This window comes from Pteropus vampyrus, unplaced genomic scaffold, assembly GCF_000151845.1.
Source record: "Pteropus vampyrus isolate Shadow unplaced genomic scaffold, Pvam_2.0 Scaffold44, whole genome shotgun sequence".
In the NCBI taxonomy this organism is placed as follows: domain Eukaryota; kingdom Metazoa; phylum Chordata; class Mammalia; order Chiroptera; family Pteropodidae; genus Pteropus; species Pteropus vampyrus.
The window spans coordinates 4,570,002-4,589,002 of record NW_011888825.1 but is presented as its reverse complement, the minus strand read 5'-3'; the positions used below and the strand labels follow the sequence as shown (position 1 = coordinate 4,589,002).

Here is a 19,001-nt window from a genome sequence, read left to right as displayed (position 1 = left end):
AAGAATTGGTCTAGAGCTATAGACTTGGGAGACTTTAGGGAGTTTGACAATGTAAACTGATGGAATTGATAAAATTACCTTTCATCCATTTATTCTTCATTTAACATTTATGGAGTATTTTCTCTGTGTCAGATACTATTCTAAGTGCTTGGGATATCTCAGTGAACAAAACATAAAAATCTATTCCAAGAGAGCTTATATTCTAGTGGAGGAGACATTTTTAGAAAAATGTAAACTACAAATTACCTTAAGGATAAAATTTGAATACACAAATAACTATGGACAAAACTGAGGAAAAGCTATCAAAGAACTACTCCAAAGAAAAGTACTAAGCCCCTAAAATTCTATTAGGCAATATTTTCAAACAAATGATCACTGCGATCATATTTAAATATTTTCTAAACATGGAATACCATGGGAAGGTAATTATAACATATTTTGTGAAGCATGTATAGCCTTGACATTTAAACCTCAGAAATACAAAACAGCAACAACATAGACCAATATTATTTATGAATATTGTAGCAGAGAGGGCTAGCTATTTATCAAAATTTATGTTCTCCCTTCCATAGTATAGCAAGATTGCTGGAAAATCACTGTTCAGCCAGGAAATAACTTTTCTAGCCATGTGTACTATATTCCCAATGGAATGTGAATGGAAGTGATGTGTTCAGTTCCAGGCCTTTTAAATATATATGTAGGCCTTTTCACTCTTTCTTTCTCTTTCACTTCAGAGGATAATGGGGCTCTAGGACACAGGTTGGCAAATTATGGTCTGTGAACCTGTTGTCTGTTTTTGTAAATAAAATTTTATTAGAACACAGCTATACTCATGTTTTTACTTATTGACTATGGCTTCTTTTGTGCTATGACAGCTGAGTAGTTGTGACAGACAACTTAGCTAGCTTAGCTTCCTTAGTATCTAATCTTTTAAGAAAATGTTTGCCACTCCCGATCTAGGGGATGGTGGAGCAGTAAGACTGAAGGAATCTGTTGTACTTGAAAGGTTTGCCATTGAGAAAAACCCTCTCCATGGTGGGAGAGTGAAGAAGAGGGTAAATCATAAGATACACTTCTACGTTAAGCTGTTGAAATTTTGTGGTATATTTAGAAGCTACCATTATTCCAATTAATCAACAGAGATGCACAATCTCAAATAAAATATTAACAATTTTTAGAAAAAAAATCTATGTAAGATTTTTTTCATAAATGCAAGGTGATTAGGAAAGACAGCAATGCCACATTACTAGGTCAAAAAAAATTCATGTGGTTATCTTTTCATGCATGTTGAAAGCATTTTAAAAACAGCATTCATCTTACAAACTACTCTTAGTGGAACAGGATAGAAAAATATTTCCTTATCATATCTACTTATATAGCAAAAGCTAATGTCATATATAGAAGTAAATGACTTGAGAAATCCCTATTTATGATAAAAAGAAAACAAAAATAAATCTTATCATTAACATAACATAGCATCAGACATGATAATATAACAATATAATACTGCTTTTGAAGCACTGGCAGTGTAACAATAATAATTTCCTACTATATACTATATTAATTATTAAATTATGTAATAAAATATTTATTACATAATATAAAATAATATAAATTATATGTGCTTTATATAATTCACTAGCATAATTTTACATATGATATACATCTATATGATATTGGTGAATATTTTATATACAATAAAATATATTTACTTGATTTGTATAATATAGCATATTATACTTTATAATTTACATAATTTGTACAAAATTCATATAATTTACAATATAAACTATAATTTATAAATAAAACATGAAAAATATATAATTTATATGTTACAAATATTCTACCTATAATTTAAAAAATTATATTAATTATATACTATCTTAATAAAATTATAATGTTTCTTTTCAAGTATCAGCCAATGCATCAAGGCAGAAAAAAATGAAGCAGGAGGCAAATTTTTGTTATTTGCAGACAATATGATTATGGGCCTAGACTATCTAAGGTAAACTGAGAAACAAACTATTAAGAAAATCTTCAAAGTTACAAAATAAATGTGCAGAATTAATAGGTTTCTCATATGTCAGTAATAATCGATTTTACTTAAAAAGCATGTTAGTAAGGAAAATAAAAGGTGAATAAGTGGAGAGAGAGAGATATTGTATTTTTGCCTCAGAAATAATATATTTTAAACATGTGAATTCACCATAAATTAATCTATAAATTCACTGCAATCTCAAACAAAATTCTACAAGATTGAAATTTCCATGTGACAAACTGATTTTAAATTTCACCCAGCATATACTTGTGAGAGTAGCCATGAAATATTAGAAAGATCAGACCAATGTAAAGAAACTTGCAAAGACACATACTAAAACAAATTGTAAAATATATCAATAAAATTATGGAAAATAAAATTAGACCTATCTCTTAAACCACACACTTAAATAATTTCAAATGCATTAAGTATTAAAATATAAAAATGAAGTATATAAATGTTAGAAGACGGTATAGGTGAATAACTATATTCTTGAGCTAAGAAATATTTTCAGTAAATACCAAATTCAGAAACCATAAAGAAAAAGATTAATAGATTTAAATATATAGAAATTAAAAACTGCTTTATGTAAAATACACTCCACACACAAAAAAAGATCAAGGACAAACTGGTAAAAGGATATGCAATACCTGTAACAGAGAGAAAATTAACATTTTTTCTATGTAAATAGCTTTTGCAGAGCAGAAAGGGAAGAAAATGCCCAGTAGAAAAAACAAGAGCAGCCACAAATTGCCAGTGATACAAAATCACGTGAAAAAATATAATCTCACCATAAACCAAAGAATGCAAATCAAAATGAGATCTTTTGTCTGTCATAGAAAAATCAATAACAATTTTACATGCATGGAATAGAATGTTCAAAGAAATGAGGAAAGATGCCTGATGGAGATCTTTTCTGATGCCCGATGGAGATCTTTTCTGTCCTCAATCTTATTAGTGTAAAGATGGAGATAGTGTACAGTTGATTAGGCTAGTCCAAATTCAAAGGCACAGGATAATTAGTGTGGTGGGGAGAGTGAAGAAGAGTGTAAATCGTAATGGCATATTTAGTGGGCACTGACAGGTTAGCATATCGTCTGTACTAGAATTGATATTTTCATATTTACAGGTTCCAAACACAAAATTCCTGTGGCCTTTGAATGGCTGAGAGCAAAATTTTAGAGTGTGGATACTACACTTAATGATAAGTTTAATAATGAACTTAGTGCTTGATAAAACTGTTTGACATACTTTTTGACAATGTGTTGAAACATTTAAATGTATACTGCTCACTAAATATATAATCCTTAGAGCTCTTTGTGAGCATAATTGGAATAAAATAAGTTTGCCTATGGGGATGTTAAGCTCCCCTTTCTTCCTTCTGCCATAGTTTTCCCAGATACCATCCCACCACCTCTATGAATTCAGTATGCTTAGGTTATTTGGGTCCATTTGTCTCAACTGTTCAAGAGTTGATTTTTTATAGTTTATGATAGAATTTATGTTTGTGTCTCTTCATTAAGTATTCATACTTTAACTTGTTAGCACACATGAACATTGTCAAAGAGTTTTCACATGCTCGTAATATCTGAACTTCACTCTAAGAACCTGTGAGTTGGGCGGGTATCTCAGAGAGGTAAAGTCACTTGGGAAAGACTCACACACAGCAGACAAACTGGGCTTAGAGTTCAAATCTTCTCATTCAGGTCCAGTGCTCTATCTGCTCTACCAGTCCATTTTCTTCTAAAGGAGGAAGGTTAAAGATGGCCATGACTCCTCTAAGTGATGGAACCTTGTAGAGGTGATGTTTTGAGGATTACCTCAAGTCAGGTTCTCAACCTGCTTGACTAGAACAAAACTGATCTATGTTTACCTGACTTTGGAGGGTTAGTGAGTAGGAATTTCTTCCTTACTCCCAGGACCTCTGGTTATGGGGAACATTCTGGGAAAGTGACCAATGCCATGACTCTTGTCCAGGGAGAGGCCCTCATACCCAGGGCCCCAACATGTCAGATCTCAGAGCACAGAGAGAAGAATGCCATTTGTTTTACTACCTTTTATGGCCTCTTTCACAGCAGAATCAACAGGGATTATGTTCTTCTCCACCAGTTCCAGTGGCCCTGGCCGGAGAGCAATTTTTTCATTGAGATCATCTGCAAGCCGGGCTCTTTTCAGCTTCATCTGAGCAGTTGGAATGGACCTCTCTGCAGTGGAGGCTAAGGGGTTGAAATTAAAAGGATCAGTTTTAGAATTTGATGTTGTTATTATTTTTTTTTGCTTTTGTAACCAAAACATTGTGTTACATTGTGTTCTACCATTCTAATAATTTTTCAATGCAATGATCATAATTTCACATGGATTAGCAGCAAAGACTAGTCACTTCCAAATAAAGAAAATAGAGAGTCAGGCACACAGGAAATTTAGAGAAACTTGCTCTGCGAGGGTTTTTGAAAAAATGTGCAATTTGGTGATTCTGTAAGCAAGCAGTCCATGGGCCTGCATTGCTTACTGACCCTAAGCTACAGCATTTGGACACACACTCTATCGGTATGTTCCCTGGTACAGGCTGAGCCTGCAGTAAATGTGATCTATTATTATAATTAGGGTTTTTATACTTGTTGATATGATACTGACTGATTCAAATGTCCAGGTCAGTTGTAAAAGAAAAAAAATTACTTTGAAACAGTTACTTAATCAAACAGAAAGATGTAAAAAATTGAATTTACCAACAGGCAGTTTCTCATCATTTGGTGGGTCAGAAGGTCACTAACAGAGTCCTAAATAAATCCTATGTTCTTCTTTCAGTCAGGCCCTGACTTATTTCTGTGGGAGAATTTAGAAAAGAGTCTAGTAAACCAGGTCTTGCTATAATGCAGCTCTGTAAGTTAAGATTCCTTAAGGGTTTACAGCTTGACTCTCAACTTTGGATATTTAGAAGGCGAGATATTTACAGATCAGCCTTTCAATTCCATTTTTCTGCTATTGATCAACCTACTAACCCAAGCCTTGTGTCTGATCTAGAAATCTCCATGCAGTAGAGGTCTAGTGATGTCTAAATGTGGTAGCAGGTCAGACTTATCTACAAGCTGCTTTTGCAAAGCATTTCATGTGAGATGGTAAAATCATCAGCACTCCAAACCAAAGAATAGGGGTGCATAAGCCTAAATCCTGTCTTAACCACCCATGGGGTCATTGCAAGGGCTTCTTGCTGGATACCCTGCCTTAGGGATCTTTCTGATCCAGTCTGCACAGCAATATAAGATTAAGCTTCAGAAACACTCCTTTCTTGCCCCCCCCCGCCCCCCGAAAGATGCTCCTGTCTGTCCAAGTCTCTTGATCTGGCTTGGTAAGCTTGCCCATAAACTGAATCTACCCCAACTCATGACCTGAGATTCTCCTTCCCCAAACTACCATTCGGCAAACCTAGTCTTCTCCTATCTGTTCCTCATGTCTTACTGAGTTCATCTTTGTACCTTTGTTACTTATTCTCCCCACTCTGGAGTGCTTCCTACATTCTCTCCACCACCAAGACCTTCCTCATCTTCAGGTCTCAGCATAAAGCCTCTTAACTCCTCTTGTTCTTACTGATCCCTTTTTCTACAACTGCCTTTAGCAGTTACAAGCATTGGCTCTTAATCTCATATTGCTGCTCTCAAAATTGGGGATCAGTGGTCATTTTGGATTCAGCAGATCCTTGGTGCTCCAGGGTGCTAATTTTCCAATTTCTGTTGGGGGGAATAGGGGATTCCATGGAAATCGATAGAGACACACAACTGAACCAGAGGTCACTGTGGTTCATAGCCTGATATTTTAATTCCAGACCATAATGTTTTAACAAATAACATGTCTTATTTTTTTTTTTTGATTATAGTATTGTTACTTATTCATTGTCATAAATGTGGAAAATGCTAAAAGGAAAAAAAAAGTATACAAAAGAAAATGAAAGCACTGGGAAACTCCCCACTTAGAATCAACTGTTTTTAATAGGTGGATGTCCTTCTTAATTTTTTGTCATTTTTTATATGGATTATTAGGGCTGTATTTTTTCATTATAGAATCTGACTGTAAATAGTTTATGTGTATGTTTTTTCTTCCTTGAATTTTATTGTAAATACAGTTTTTTTTTTCCACCAAATATCATCTTGTAAGCCTTTCTTCATTAAATCAGTATTCTTTTAAAGCCTTATTTGTAGTGGCTGCAAGGTATTTATATGGCTGATTATAATTTATTCCTCCTATCCCCTATTTTTGGACATTTCATTCTTTGCAATGTTTTATAATCTAAAGTAATTTCATAATAAAAAATTTACATAAATCTTTGTATGTCAGGTTATTTTCTTTCAATAAAATACAGGCATACCTTGTTTTGTTGCACTTTGCTTTGCTGTGCTTCACAGATGTAGCGTTTATTTTACAAACTGAAGGCAAGACCTTCTACCACCAAAAAGATTACAACTCGCTTTTTATTACAATACTTGCTTTATTGTGGTGGTCTGGAACCAAACCCAAAATATCTCCCAGGTATGCCTGTACTAGGAATTTATTACTGGGCTAAAGAAGGGAGACATTTTAAAGAAATTTGATATACATTGGACATTCCTTTGTGCTCAGAGAGAGTTAGAAAGTGGCGCAGCTAAGATTGGAACCCAAGTCCGATGCCTTCTCAGCCATTATATGGCTTCCCAATTTGATTGTCTATATGGCCTAAAGTGACTAAATGACTGCTCAAAAGTACCACTTTCTAATGGCAGGTAACCCATTCTAGGAGGACCTAGCAACTGTACAGAGACAAGTAACTCTGGAAAAATAGCCCACCATCTGGTGGTGTCTTGACGTATGACTTTGTGCACTCTTACCCTGGAGTATGTGCATATTAACCGAGTCAGTACCGTCCGACCTGTTTCTGACCTTGCGCTTCAGGCTGTCTTCAGTCTGTAGGCCCAAACACAGAATAACTTCTGTTATCAACCACATACAGTTGAATCACATAGTTTTAATTGTAAAAGAAATCCGATTTCTTTCAAAGGGGAAGAGTATTCTGTTTATGACAAATGAAACATGCAAATGTCCTTGGCTTATGCTTTGATGCAGGAACATTTACAAAAGCCTCTCTATTAATTTTAGGTGGAAAAATAAGATAAAAAGGTAAAAAGCTTGGATCCACATCAGGGCTACAAATTTAAAGGCCAGGCAGGTACTTGTTGATAAAATATTAATAAAACTGTGATGATACTAAGCTGCTTGTATTATAGTCAATCCTATTCCATTGCCTCTTAAAACTGCCACAAAATTAACTAGGATTAGAGATGAAATGTAACCTGAATCCATCTACCATAACATGGCAACATATGCCCTCCTCCCATTATTCACCTGATTTATTTCTTAGAACATGCGGAAATGTAAAGCCTGCAAATTCAGACCCATTGTGGGTTGGAAGGACGCTTAGAAACAGATTATTTACTGAGTTTCATCATCTTCTTGGTAATGCAGCTATCTGTGGGGATGATATAGGCTGTGGTAAGACCTCAGCTAGACCTCAGGGCCCTGATTTCTAGTTTTGGATTTTTATCTCACTATTGGATTTCCTATTTGGCCCCTGTGAGGGGTGTGGGGACAACTCCAGTTCTGAAAACAGACAGTTGTTCTCTCAGGCTCTCATGAGCACATTTCAAGAGTTACCAAGCTCTGCTCCTTTCTCTTTCCACAGACTAGTTGCAAGGCTAGAACTCTTAGACAAAGAAATCTCAGAGAAAAGACACCTCCTTCACATATTTTCTCATTTACAGCTCTGATGCTTGCTAAATAGTATTTATATTATTGATAAGTTCAGATGGCAGAGATTTGCTACAAAGGTGTAGAATGTATGCCAATTTTCTCCCCAAATGTGCCCCCCAACCCAACCCAGAAACAGAAAGAGAAATACACTCAATGCCTTCGACTTAAGTAACTGCAGAATAAGCTCTGTAGCCACAGGCCCAACCGGACCACTAGTTTGCATTTTTTAAAAATCTGATTGTTGCTAAGAAAGGACTATAATGAAAGATGAGATACTTCGCACACCAACTTCGCCTCCCTTTTAAAATAATTTTTGACTTCTACTTCATCCTTGCAGTGACCTCTCCAGCATCAGAAGGATTGGGGGCATTTTTTTTTAAGCTAAAAAATAACAATTTCAAAGCTAATGTAGTTGATCCCATTTCCACAGTTTTCAGTTCCTAGGCATAAGATTCCATATGGTGTGGGGGTAGGGAACCAGCAAATTGGTTGTGTTTGTTGTAGAAATTCTACCTGCTTTAGTCAAAGCTTAGCACGCAGATACCCACACCCTGGAGTCTCAGCTCAGAAAGAGGGCAGTTTGGAAAACATTACCTTGTCACTATCCAAATGTTTTCTTTGCTCATGGAATACAGTTGCAGTTTTCAGTGCTGAAACAGAAAGACAAAGACGTGAGCAGAATGGGCTGAGGGGCCCCGAGCAGCATTGCAGGATTTGCTGGTGAGCTTGCTGAGCTGTGCACAATACCGATGTGGTCGCCTTTATTAGGCCACAAGCAATTAAAGAGCAAAGGCCTGGAAGACACCAGTTTCCCTGAAGCCACAAGATACAGAGGAAGGTGGAATTCAGGACCGTACAGAAGGAACAGCAGAGACAGATGCGACAGGAAGAGAAATGGCGGCGACAGGGCATTCCGAGTTCTTGAGGAAATACAGGGAGTTGTGGAAAACTGGGGACAGAAGTAATGCTCTAGTTTGAAGAGGGGGGTAGACTGGGGAAACACCCTCTTTGACTGTGCTCTGCCCTTGCTGGGTGGAGGCTGTGGTCTGTAGGAAAGGGGTCCCATATTGTAGGAAGGGACTTGTGCCTTGGATGTGGTACATGGCTGGTTGGTAGAAACATGCAACTAAGGATGTTGAGTGAGAAGCACAGAATCAGACTTTGAGGGCTGGAAGGGACCTTGGAGATAGTGAAATACAACTCCGACCTTGAACAGAATAGAGAAACTGGGGCCCATAGAAATTGACTGACTTGCCCAGGTCACACAGTTAGGGTTAGGAGCCTAGGTCCTCTGACAACCTAACTTCTTTCAAGGTGTGATGTTCAACATATGAACAGCCAGTAGACACAGACACTGATCAGTCATAGTGCACAGCAGCTATAAACAACCTGGACCGAATGCCAGCTTCCACTGTTTCCACTGTTCACTATTCTCCCTCCGCACTATCTCATTAGCTCCTCTTTATGATGATTTAGTAAACTCTTTTGATTTAGCACAGAGGTAGGCCTTCATTCAACAAAATTCTACTTTTTAAAAAAATTAGTTTTTCTGATCCCTTTTACAATCTCAATCAGGAGTCACAATCACTTTTCATTATAAGTGATGAAGTTGATCAGAAGTTACACAATTCCATTGAATATTATATTTTTCTGAATTGTGAGTTTGGACAAATTGATAAATCACATGATCCAAAGTTCTGCTATCACTCTAACAGATGTCCACTCTTAAGCTACAGGCAATGAAATATCTTTCCAACCTTTGGCTAGCATAAAAAACTGGGTTTCTGGCCAGACTGGCACTTGGGGCAGTGTGTGTGTGTGTGTGTGTGCGCGCGTGCGCCCACATGTGTGCACACCTCTCATTCAATCCTTAAGATCATGTTAAATTTGAGCAGTTTTCAAAAGGGCATGCTGGACATCAAGCAAATTCCATAATCCTGGCGGCTGTTCAACCATGTCATCCTCTATTGAGGACACTGCTTGGGAAGGTATTAAGCATGCCCTCTGTAAATCTCCCTGCCCAACTCCGACATTAATAATGTTGACATGCAGAATAGTTTGGGCTGGCTGCCGTGTGCCCAGTATACTGGACAAGCATCCTTGTCCTTTGTGCAGAGATTAAGAGGCTTCCTTTCTTATTAAAAAAAAAAAAATTGAATATGTTGTTTGAATATCACATTTCCTATTGATCTAACACCAGTTTCTCTTGACCGTTTTTACTCTTAAAATGGATTTCTTTGCAAAACCTGCCATTTCAAATAGCCCTTCCCTGTCATCCCCCTTTTGTCCCCACTCGGGTGCTCTGAGAAATCACCTGAAGAAATGTGAAGTTCTACTGCATTGTTTGTGCATTTCTTCTGATTTGGGTCTGGTCACCATCCTTAGTAAGGAGGCTTGCCTTTCCCTGCATTTGATCATATATTGCTGGACTTCTCAAAGCAACTCCCATTTCTCCAGGCTACCAGATGCTACAAGTCTGCTTGAAGTCCAGTGGGCCCTGGTGAATCTGTACCATCTGAGCTGATAGGTGTTCAGCTGTGTCCTACACTCTGGTGTTCATCTAATTAGGTATTATGCATTTGTGTGGCTTAACCATTTACATAATACAGAAAAGGAATTGATCGTAGTGGTTAAAGAGTAACACATCGCTTCCCTAAGAAGCAACCCCTTAAGGGAACAGTATGAATGTATCTTGAAATATTTCTTAGTTTTCAAACTCAATTGGTCTTAATTAGGCTTAAGACTTAGGAGGAATTTATCTGGTTCTGTTGTCCCTGAGGCTCTTCAAACTCTTTTTAGCGGAGCTTATTAATTGTTCTAAGAAACATTGCATTTCCTGTATGTTAGCTTGTAGAGCTATAATTCATCACTTCTTGGTGTTAACAACTCCCCTGTGAAATGATTCATACAGTCCAGTTCCCTGATGCCAAGAGCACGAAGTTCTTCTGGAACCTTCTAACACAGGGTGGGAGAAGCTATGCCCATTTAGCAAGGACTTGGGAAGAGAGCCAAAGAGGTCCACATACTGTATTTTACCATATGCTCTTCTCCTCAAGGCTTAAGGGGGATGTTCTATAGGGCACTGGTTTGAGGTGACACTGTGGAAAACTAGCCTGCCATGGTCCTGCAACTGAAATTCACCTTTTCTGTGACTCTAGAGAATGTGGGTTTTGGCCACCTCTCCTAGGGGCCAGTAAAAACCATAATGCACTAGCCCCCAAAGTTGACTTTTGGAAATTACATAAAAGATCTCTTTTGTTGTTAGCCCTTGGGAGACTGAATGGCAAAATTTTGTATTTAAGGGACATTGACATTTAAGATTGAAAAGGAATTTGAATATTAAATTTTAAAAATAAGTCAGTGTGATTTCATATTAAAATACGATTGTAAATTCAGTCAGTCACATATCTAACTCATTCTCCTTGGAGGAAGATTAATTGCTTCTCACAAGGGAATTCATGTTCTCACCTCAGAGATTAGCTATGGGCTATTCCTATTTCTGTCCCTGCAGCTCTAATTTGGGTCAAATGTGTGTATAAACATTTGCTTACTTAGAGCTCAAAAAAAGATCTCAAGATAAGAACAGGCTTCCTGCAGTTCCCTGCTCAGCACTCTAACCTCCTGTTTCCAACAGGAGCCCAAAAAGGGAGAACATAGGTCATGGGGCACTGAGGAATCACTTAAGCACAGGACTTTCTAGCACAGGGTGGGGGCTGGTGTTGGTGGCAATTCTGATAGCAGAGGCAGGGCTGTGCCTGAGGTAGGGCTTATCTTCTCTCTGGGGTCGCTCACTCTCAAGCTTGGAGGGAGAGAACACAGCTCCTCTTATATTACTGATAAGAACCAAGAGGCACAGTCAAAGAGACAGTGCCCTGGGGCAGCAGCTGGAGCAATAGTTCTCAAAGTCTGGCTCTTCTCCTTCTCCTTCTCTTTCTTTCTTCTCCTTCTCCTTTCTTCTTCATTATCTATGCCTACAGCATTTAGTCTTCCTAGGTGGTCTCCCATCCAAGTACTAACCAGGCCTGACCCTGCTTAGCTTCCGAGTTCAGACATTGGGCTTTTTCAGGGTGGCATGGCCGTAGACCATGGACTGTGGCTCCACTGGGGTGTGAACTCAGGACCTTCTGCGTGTAAAGCAGATGTGTTAACTGCTACACTATGGAACCACGTCCGAGTAATAATTGCTAGGAGTGATTTTCAGTATTTCAAAAACACTGAAGAAAAAACAAAAAGGTTATTTGCTCAGAGAAAGGCTGCTTAGGTGAATGGAACTGTCGCTTTTCACTGTTGCTGCCTAGAATCGCAACGACTTGGGTTAGTAATGGTTGTCCTCATGAAAAAGCACTGGCTGGTAAATTTCTAAGCCATTAATTAGTCAAAGAAACATATTGGTTAATAATTTATGTATGTAGGGCTCTTTAGGAGGAAGACAAAACTATTTCAAACATAAGATCTATGGCAGTGATGGGTATAATTTAACAAGTCTTGGATGACTGAAATTTTGAGAACCATTCATTTGGGTTCTGTCCTTGCTTTGCCATCTATTTTTTGCCATCTATTATAACCTTGAACAAATCTGATAGTTTTCCTGTGTTCTTAGTTTTCCACTTATAATATGGCTTTAGTAACGCTTGTCCTTTCTTTGCCTCGCTTTTAAAGATAAATTGGATCATGAGTGTTTTTCTTCCAAGTAAATGGGATGCATGCCATGCACAAGTGATAACACTTTGGAATTTATATTCTCTCTTTAGGTAGGCAATAAATTGCCTATTCAGTATCCAAATGATAGTCTTAGGGGTCTGAAGAGAGTACATTTTCCCAGTGTAGCTTTGTAATACTGAACGCCTGGCTTGTGCACTTGAAGAAGTTGATGCAACATACATGAATACTTTGGAATTTCTCAGAAGAAGGGTACAAAGACAAATTCGAAGTATGCTTGTGGTTACTGGTTTACTAGTTTCTAAGGAAAAGGAAACCAGAAAATTGAATGAGAAGGGGAAAAAGGAGAAATTTAGGATTATTGACCCAAATGGGTTTGCCCTGAAAATCCAGGGTGCCTTTTCCTATCTCTGAATTTGAGATGTTAGAAAGAAGGGAAGAGACAGACAGATTAAAACCCTCGTGACGTGTTCTGCTCAAACAGCCAACAGTGTGTGGTAGGGTGCTGTAGGGAGAAGCCAAGTCAAATGAATGCACTGAGGAAAAAGAGAAAGGCTTTGCCCAGTCAACTTCTCAAAACTATCATGAAGCTGCATGTGGTGTGGGTACAGGAATTGCCCCAGTCATTCTTCTTGCTATGCAGGAGGAGTATCACAGAATTCAAGGATTTACCAGGGCTTTGCAGTAAGTATGTGGCTGCTGTGGCTTGGATTAGTCTGCAAAACAAATAAAGGCAGCACCATTCATAGACAGCTCATTGTATCTTTAAATTCATTGACATTAATCAGATCATGGAACCAAAGCTGCCCAAACAGTTCTTCTGGCTAGTGGCAGCTTTCTCTGAGTCTGAAGTTACAGCCTCTCTGGGCCCCACGTCCTCCGCAGTTTATTTCTGTTCTGTAATCTCGTTTTCTGTATTTCAGAAAAATAAGCCAAATGCTCCCTCCTCTCTCCTGGGTTCATATAGAATAGCCCACTTTCATAGCAGAGGGAGAGGGAAAGAGAAAGTAATTTTTCTTCAATCTTCCCGGATACTGACTCCCATGGAGTGATGTGACCTGGTCCAATGTTGTTAACAGAGACAATGAAACAGGGATAGTTTGGGGCCCCTTCTAGACTGGAACAGAATTCATGCCTGACTCTCTGTGCTCTGTAGGGCCTTCCTTACAGCAGATAGTCAAAAATTTACTGAATTGCTCTTTAATTGTTTACTGCATCTAATCCATATGGCTGATCATCCCTCTGCACTAAGGCTTCTAAAGTAGTTGGAAAAATGGTGTCAGTTAAAATTCTACACAGAAGAGTAATACCCTGAGGAAAAAAAATGTAGGTGAGAAAATATACATGAGAAATGATGAACAGAGCCACCCCCATAGATCCGCAAAGGGAGGAAGTTGGCTCTGTCCTACAGACATGAGAAAGTAGAGAACCTTGATGTCCTCTTGTAACCTTTAACCTAAAAAGAAGGGGCAGTGAAACCATTTCCTTTGAATTTTAGTTGATGGTGACAAAGTAGGCAATTCGAAATCTTCGTTTTGAGATTCATAGATAAGATTTTGGAGATAAGTCCAAACAATAAATTCTTAAATATTTCTAAGTTAACTTCAAGAAGATATTTCACTAAGATTTCATGACTATTTTGGAAGTGTGAATTCCACAACTGATATTATAAATGTAAAAGCAATCTTAAGATCTGGCAGGGCCCATGCTCCTGGCCCGAGAACCCTTTTCCCACTGTTTAAAGTTATTCTAGGGGGTTGGTGCTGGCTTCAGAACCCTCCCCTTCTTGACTAAATGTCAAGGAACAATGTCTTTAAATTCATTCAAAGCAACTGATAGGAAATCCTAAACCCATAATTTATGCAAGTGAGAATTGAGTAAATGCTTAAGAGAAATGATTAAGAGAATTATAAAAGAGAATTTGTCCCTAGTTGCTGTGGACTCTTTGTTACTCATTGGCAGCCTCAAAACCTGCAGTATGCATGACCAAGAAGAAGGAAGGAATTAAATTCAATTCATTTGGACTAGTTCTACTAGTCAACTGAAAATTACACATAATTTGGTTCATTGGAGTCAGTGGGAGAGAAACCTTATAATTTAACCATTAATTTGGCATGCACCTGAAATGAGATCCGCCATATAGCTGACTTTAGTGGAATTTTTCATTGAACCTTGGTCATAGTGAAGTGTAGATTATGATGTAGAATCTAAAGCCATTTCAAAAAACATTGGTTTGTCATTGGTATTTTTCTTCTTTTTGTTTTCTTTTCTTTCTTTTCTATTCTGTTCTGTTCTGTTCTATTCTATTCTATTCTATTCTATTCTATTCTATTCTATTCTATTCTATTCTATTCTATTCTATTCTATTCTATTCGATTCTATTCGATTCTATTCTATTCTATTTTTCTATTCTATTACCTCTCTCTTTCTCTCTCTCTCTCTCTCATCTATCTCCAATTGAATTTTTTGGCCACAAATGCTTTATGGTAGAAATTTAAGTGCTTTAAAAATTCAAGTAATTCCTTTTGAATATTTCAGAAAAGAGTCCTGTGTAGGGATCAGAAGACAGAGGCTCTGGTGTTGGCTCTGCCACAATGCACAATAGGAGAGAGTTGCATTTTTGCAATGGATGAGCCCTTGAGATGCAACCTAAGGTCAAACTCAAGATGAATTCTGCCAAAAGATAGCAGGTGTTTCTGTTGACCAGCTAAAAACAGTAGTGCTATGTAATGATAACATAAAGACAATTAACAATTCACTTGGCCATCTGCTTCCACTTTAGGCAATTTATGATGTTATAAAGTTTGGGGGAGGATTGCAATTATTTCAAATTTTATCGACAAAGTGAGATATTTATTAATAATTTTATTGTGTATGTTCTTAAATTCTCACAATTCAAATTTGCAGAAAGCAGAACTACATTGGTACCTGGCTTGGGGACATTTGAAAAATCTCTTAGGCCTCCTCAACCTCAGTTTTGTGAACATTAAAGAAAACAGGGCTTGGACTGGGTCAGATGTTTTCAAATTCTATTTTGAAGAGAACTAGCTCTCTGGAAAGGATAATGAGGGGGAGTCCAGAGGGATTAGAGGGCCTGAGTAAATAAGGCAGAGGCTCCCCCTCCCTGTTTCAGCCAGTATATACATACACAATATAAGATATATTTAACAATTAAAAAAATTAAAATTACAGAATTAGATGATCTCTAAGGACTATCAATTTTTCTTCTCTCCATTCTATCCTCTTCCTTTTCTACCTTTTCCTCTTTTATTCTGTTTCAAAAATTGAAATAATAGAATGAAGAAATAAAAAGCCCTCTTGTGGAATGTAACGAGTTCCACCTTGAATTACACTTATGTGTGTTTTTCATCACCCTTTTTCCTAAAATCTTGAGTTTCCTTGAATGACTGTCTTGCTCACTGGTGTGCCTAGAGGATATGGCCCGCTACCCTGCATATAAGTCTGGTTTATAATGAAATGTATTAGATTTGATTGAATTGAAAAACCTTGGGACTGTTAGCTCCTCTTTCCTTTTCTCCATGATTTGCATTTACACACATACTCTTAGGTTCCTGAGTGAACACAGGCTGCTCTGCACTGCATTAGATTGCATGTTTAGTCTCTAATTGAGTTGAAGAGGCTGGCCATCTCTTCCCTGCCCCTGATCTCTCGGCAGGCGAAGAGATTCCTCCTGGGTCTAGCTTTCTGATAAGAGCTATGTAGTCAAAGTTTGTCTAGTCTGGGCCTGCAGTGTGCACCTGCTGTGGCTTTGACATTTTTCCACAGCAGAAGCTATACCTTTGGAAAGCATGGTTGAGAGGAGGTGGCTGAAGACTAAGGAAAACAGGTGATGCTTAATTAACTTTTATCATTTTGCTAAATTTTCATTTTTCTAAATTAAAAGAGAAAATAATTTCCTTACTCATAGAACATGTTTCAGTGATTATCTTAATAATGCAATGGACTATGGATACAAAATATCTGTCAAGCATTATTTCATTTAATATGTACATTATTTAATTTTGGAAATCCTGGATAACAAGATATATCTCCACCAATTGTACCCTACTACACAAATGAACATTTGATTCACACAACTTACACGGAGGTGTTATTTAAAAATGTAACAGGATTAATTCCTATCTTTATTAGGTGTTTTTACTGATCTCCAGAAATTTAATCCAATTAACCTAAAAATAAAAAGTTTATTCTCATCCAAATGCCAGCTGCAAGACCCAGGCTTAGAAAATTTAAGCATATGGGTTGAACTTTAAATCGATTGTGAACAGTTTGAGTTGACTGAAAGGTCCTGATTCTATCCAGCCCACTTGTCTTTCTAGAACTAAGGAGAAGAAACACTAGTGAGGGGATAGATTATTTTAATACTATTCAAATTGATGGCTCATCACATATTTAAGGGTGCTTGGTGTTGATTGTGGTCTGCCGAAAGGATCCTAGTGGATCTGTACCTATTTACAATCTTAGGGAATGATTCTTCAAGATAATGGTTAAACAAATTAGATTCTACATATTAGTGACAGGATTCCTAAAAAGACTGGTCTGGCCAACTTTGCGTGAAGTTCTGTTTATCTGACCTGCAGTCTGCAGACCTTTAGTCTCTCCTCTGTCTTGAGCACTTCCACCGGTGGGCTAGCTGAGATGAACAAGCCACACACAGTCTTGCTCCTTTGGTTTCTCATTTTTGTACATGTTGTTTAGGTAGCTTTTAAGGTGCCAGGTGAACTGTTTCTTTTGTGCTTAGCAAACCTCTAAAAAAGTTGTTCCACTATAAAGTCACCTGTTTTTTTACTGTTTGGCTCAGCCATTTAAAAACAAAAACAAAAACAAACAAAATCAAAAACAAAAACAAAAAACACTGCTTTTGAAATACAAAGTAAAAGGCCTGAAAAAGTCTTAGTTCTGCTTTGGCTCTGAAGCACAGACTATACTTAAAATGGTTAGCCCGTGGATCAAGGAGCTCTAATATTACTAACTGCAGGCCATTTTATCAAGAGCAAATTTCCACTTGTTTCACACTAAACTCTGAAGTCCTACTCATGATAGGGATTTCTGCAAGAGTCATTATGGATCTTAATTTTTCAATTTTGTTGGGAGAGGTAGTTAGAAAATATGACCTAAAGGAGTTTGGACTATGAGAACCATTTTAGCTATTTCTATGGATTACCAAGAGTTAGCTTTAATTGCTGAATTGGTAGAAACTTTCAAAGATATCTTCTAAAAGATATGAGAATCCTTCTTCTTTGACCCAAATCATGGCCAGTAATTCAATTTTATACCAATTATGCTAGAATGGTATAGCTACTCAGTAATCTAGAAAAGAGGCATGTGATAATATTCAATTAATGGTGGACTTGAGTACCTCAAACAGAAGTGAAACCGAGGAAGTGAGAAAAAGATGACATGATTGATGCTTTTGGAAAGAATGGTGATTATATCCAATTTTAAAAGAAAAGGGTGACGGATGCCCATAGTGAATTGCGTTTACACTAAAACTAAACCTACTACATCAGAATTTTAAGTACAACCTGTATCATTAAAGGGAAGCCCTTGAGTGTGAGTAGAATTTGGGGCAAAACATTCAAGGTCTGGAATTTCTGTTAATACAGATTCTATGAGGATCCATGGGCTCAGAGTAAATGACCTCTGAGGTGCTTTCCAGCTCCCAAATCACATGGTTCCATGGTAATGTGTCAGTAAATATGAGACACAGCTACTCACGCGGTATTATTCCTTGGTTAGCCAGTTGTTCCTGGGTCCTTCTCTGTTGAAGTCGTAACTGTAAAACTTAGAAAAGGAAATGTTAGCTTGTTAGTTAGGCTAAATATGATTACAACCACTTATGTTTACATTATGCTTTTTGGCATAGCTCTTCCCATTTTATTTCTAGAACAGTTGTATAAGATATATTTTTATTTCTGTTGTAGACATGGAGAAAGAAGGGTGAGAGAAGCCAAAGGTGTTGAAGGGTTTTGCAGTAAGTTGGGTAACAACCTAGGATGAGAACATTTGTCTCCTCTTTGAGGCGAATGTTATTTTCATAGCAACATGCTCCCTCTCTTCCTACTATGCCACTTGGAAAATAAATGCCACCGATTTCTTTGGGAAATTTGCCTATAATGTCAAGAGAGGAAACAGCAGAGAAAGCATTGGCTTTGGAGTCTCACATGGGTTTAAATCCCATCTCTAGCCCCTTCATAGCTGAGTAACACTGGGTAAGACCTTTCTGACCTTCAGTTTCCTCCTTTGCTAGTAGAAACAAGGCCTACTTTGTAGAGTTGCTATAAAGTTTGAAAAAACAATGTATGCAGGGTGCTTAGCATGGTGCCTAGAACATAATAAGTTGTCAAAACATGGCAGTATTGTGAGACGCTGGAATCCATTTGTAAATTCAAACAAGGGTTACTGGTGTCATGCTTTGTTTAGAAAATTAAAACATTGTAAATTGTCCAAACTATACTCTTATATTATAAAAATTTATGTTAGTACCCATAGCACAATAGAGTATATA

General features: G+C 37.5%; 1 protein-coding gene across 2 annotated transcripts in view; it reads right to left on the bottom strand.

Moving 5' to 3' along the window:
- Positions 1-19,001, bottom strand: part of MYOCD (myocardin) — an 83,393-nt gene that overhangs the window by 32,700 nt on the left and 31,692 nt on the right. For both annotated transcript variants that reach the window (XM_011358970.1, XM_011358971.2), the window contains exons 2-5: positions 18,212-18,277; positions 8,408-8,463; positions 6,895-6,970; positions 4,093-4,254 (exon numbers count right to left, since the gene is read on the bottom strand). In XM_011358970.1, coding sequence (XP_011357272.1) covers positions 4,093-4,254; positions 6,895-6,970; positions 8,408-8,463; positions 18,212-18,277 — 360 coding nt within the window. The remainder of the gene's footprint in view (positions 1-4,092; positions 4,255-6,894; positions 6,971-8,407; positions 8,464-18,211; positions 18,278-19,001) is intronic.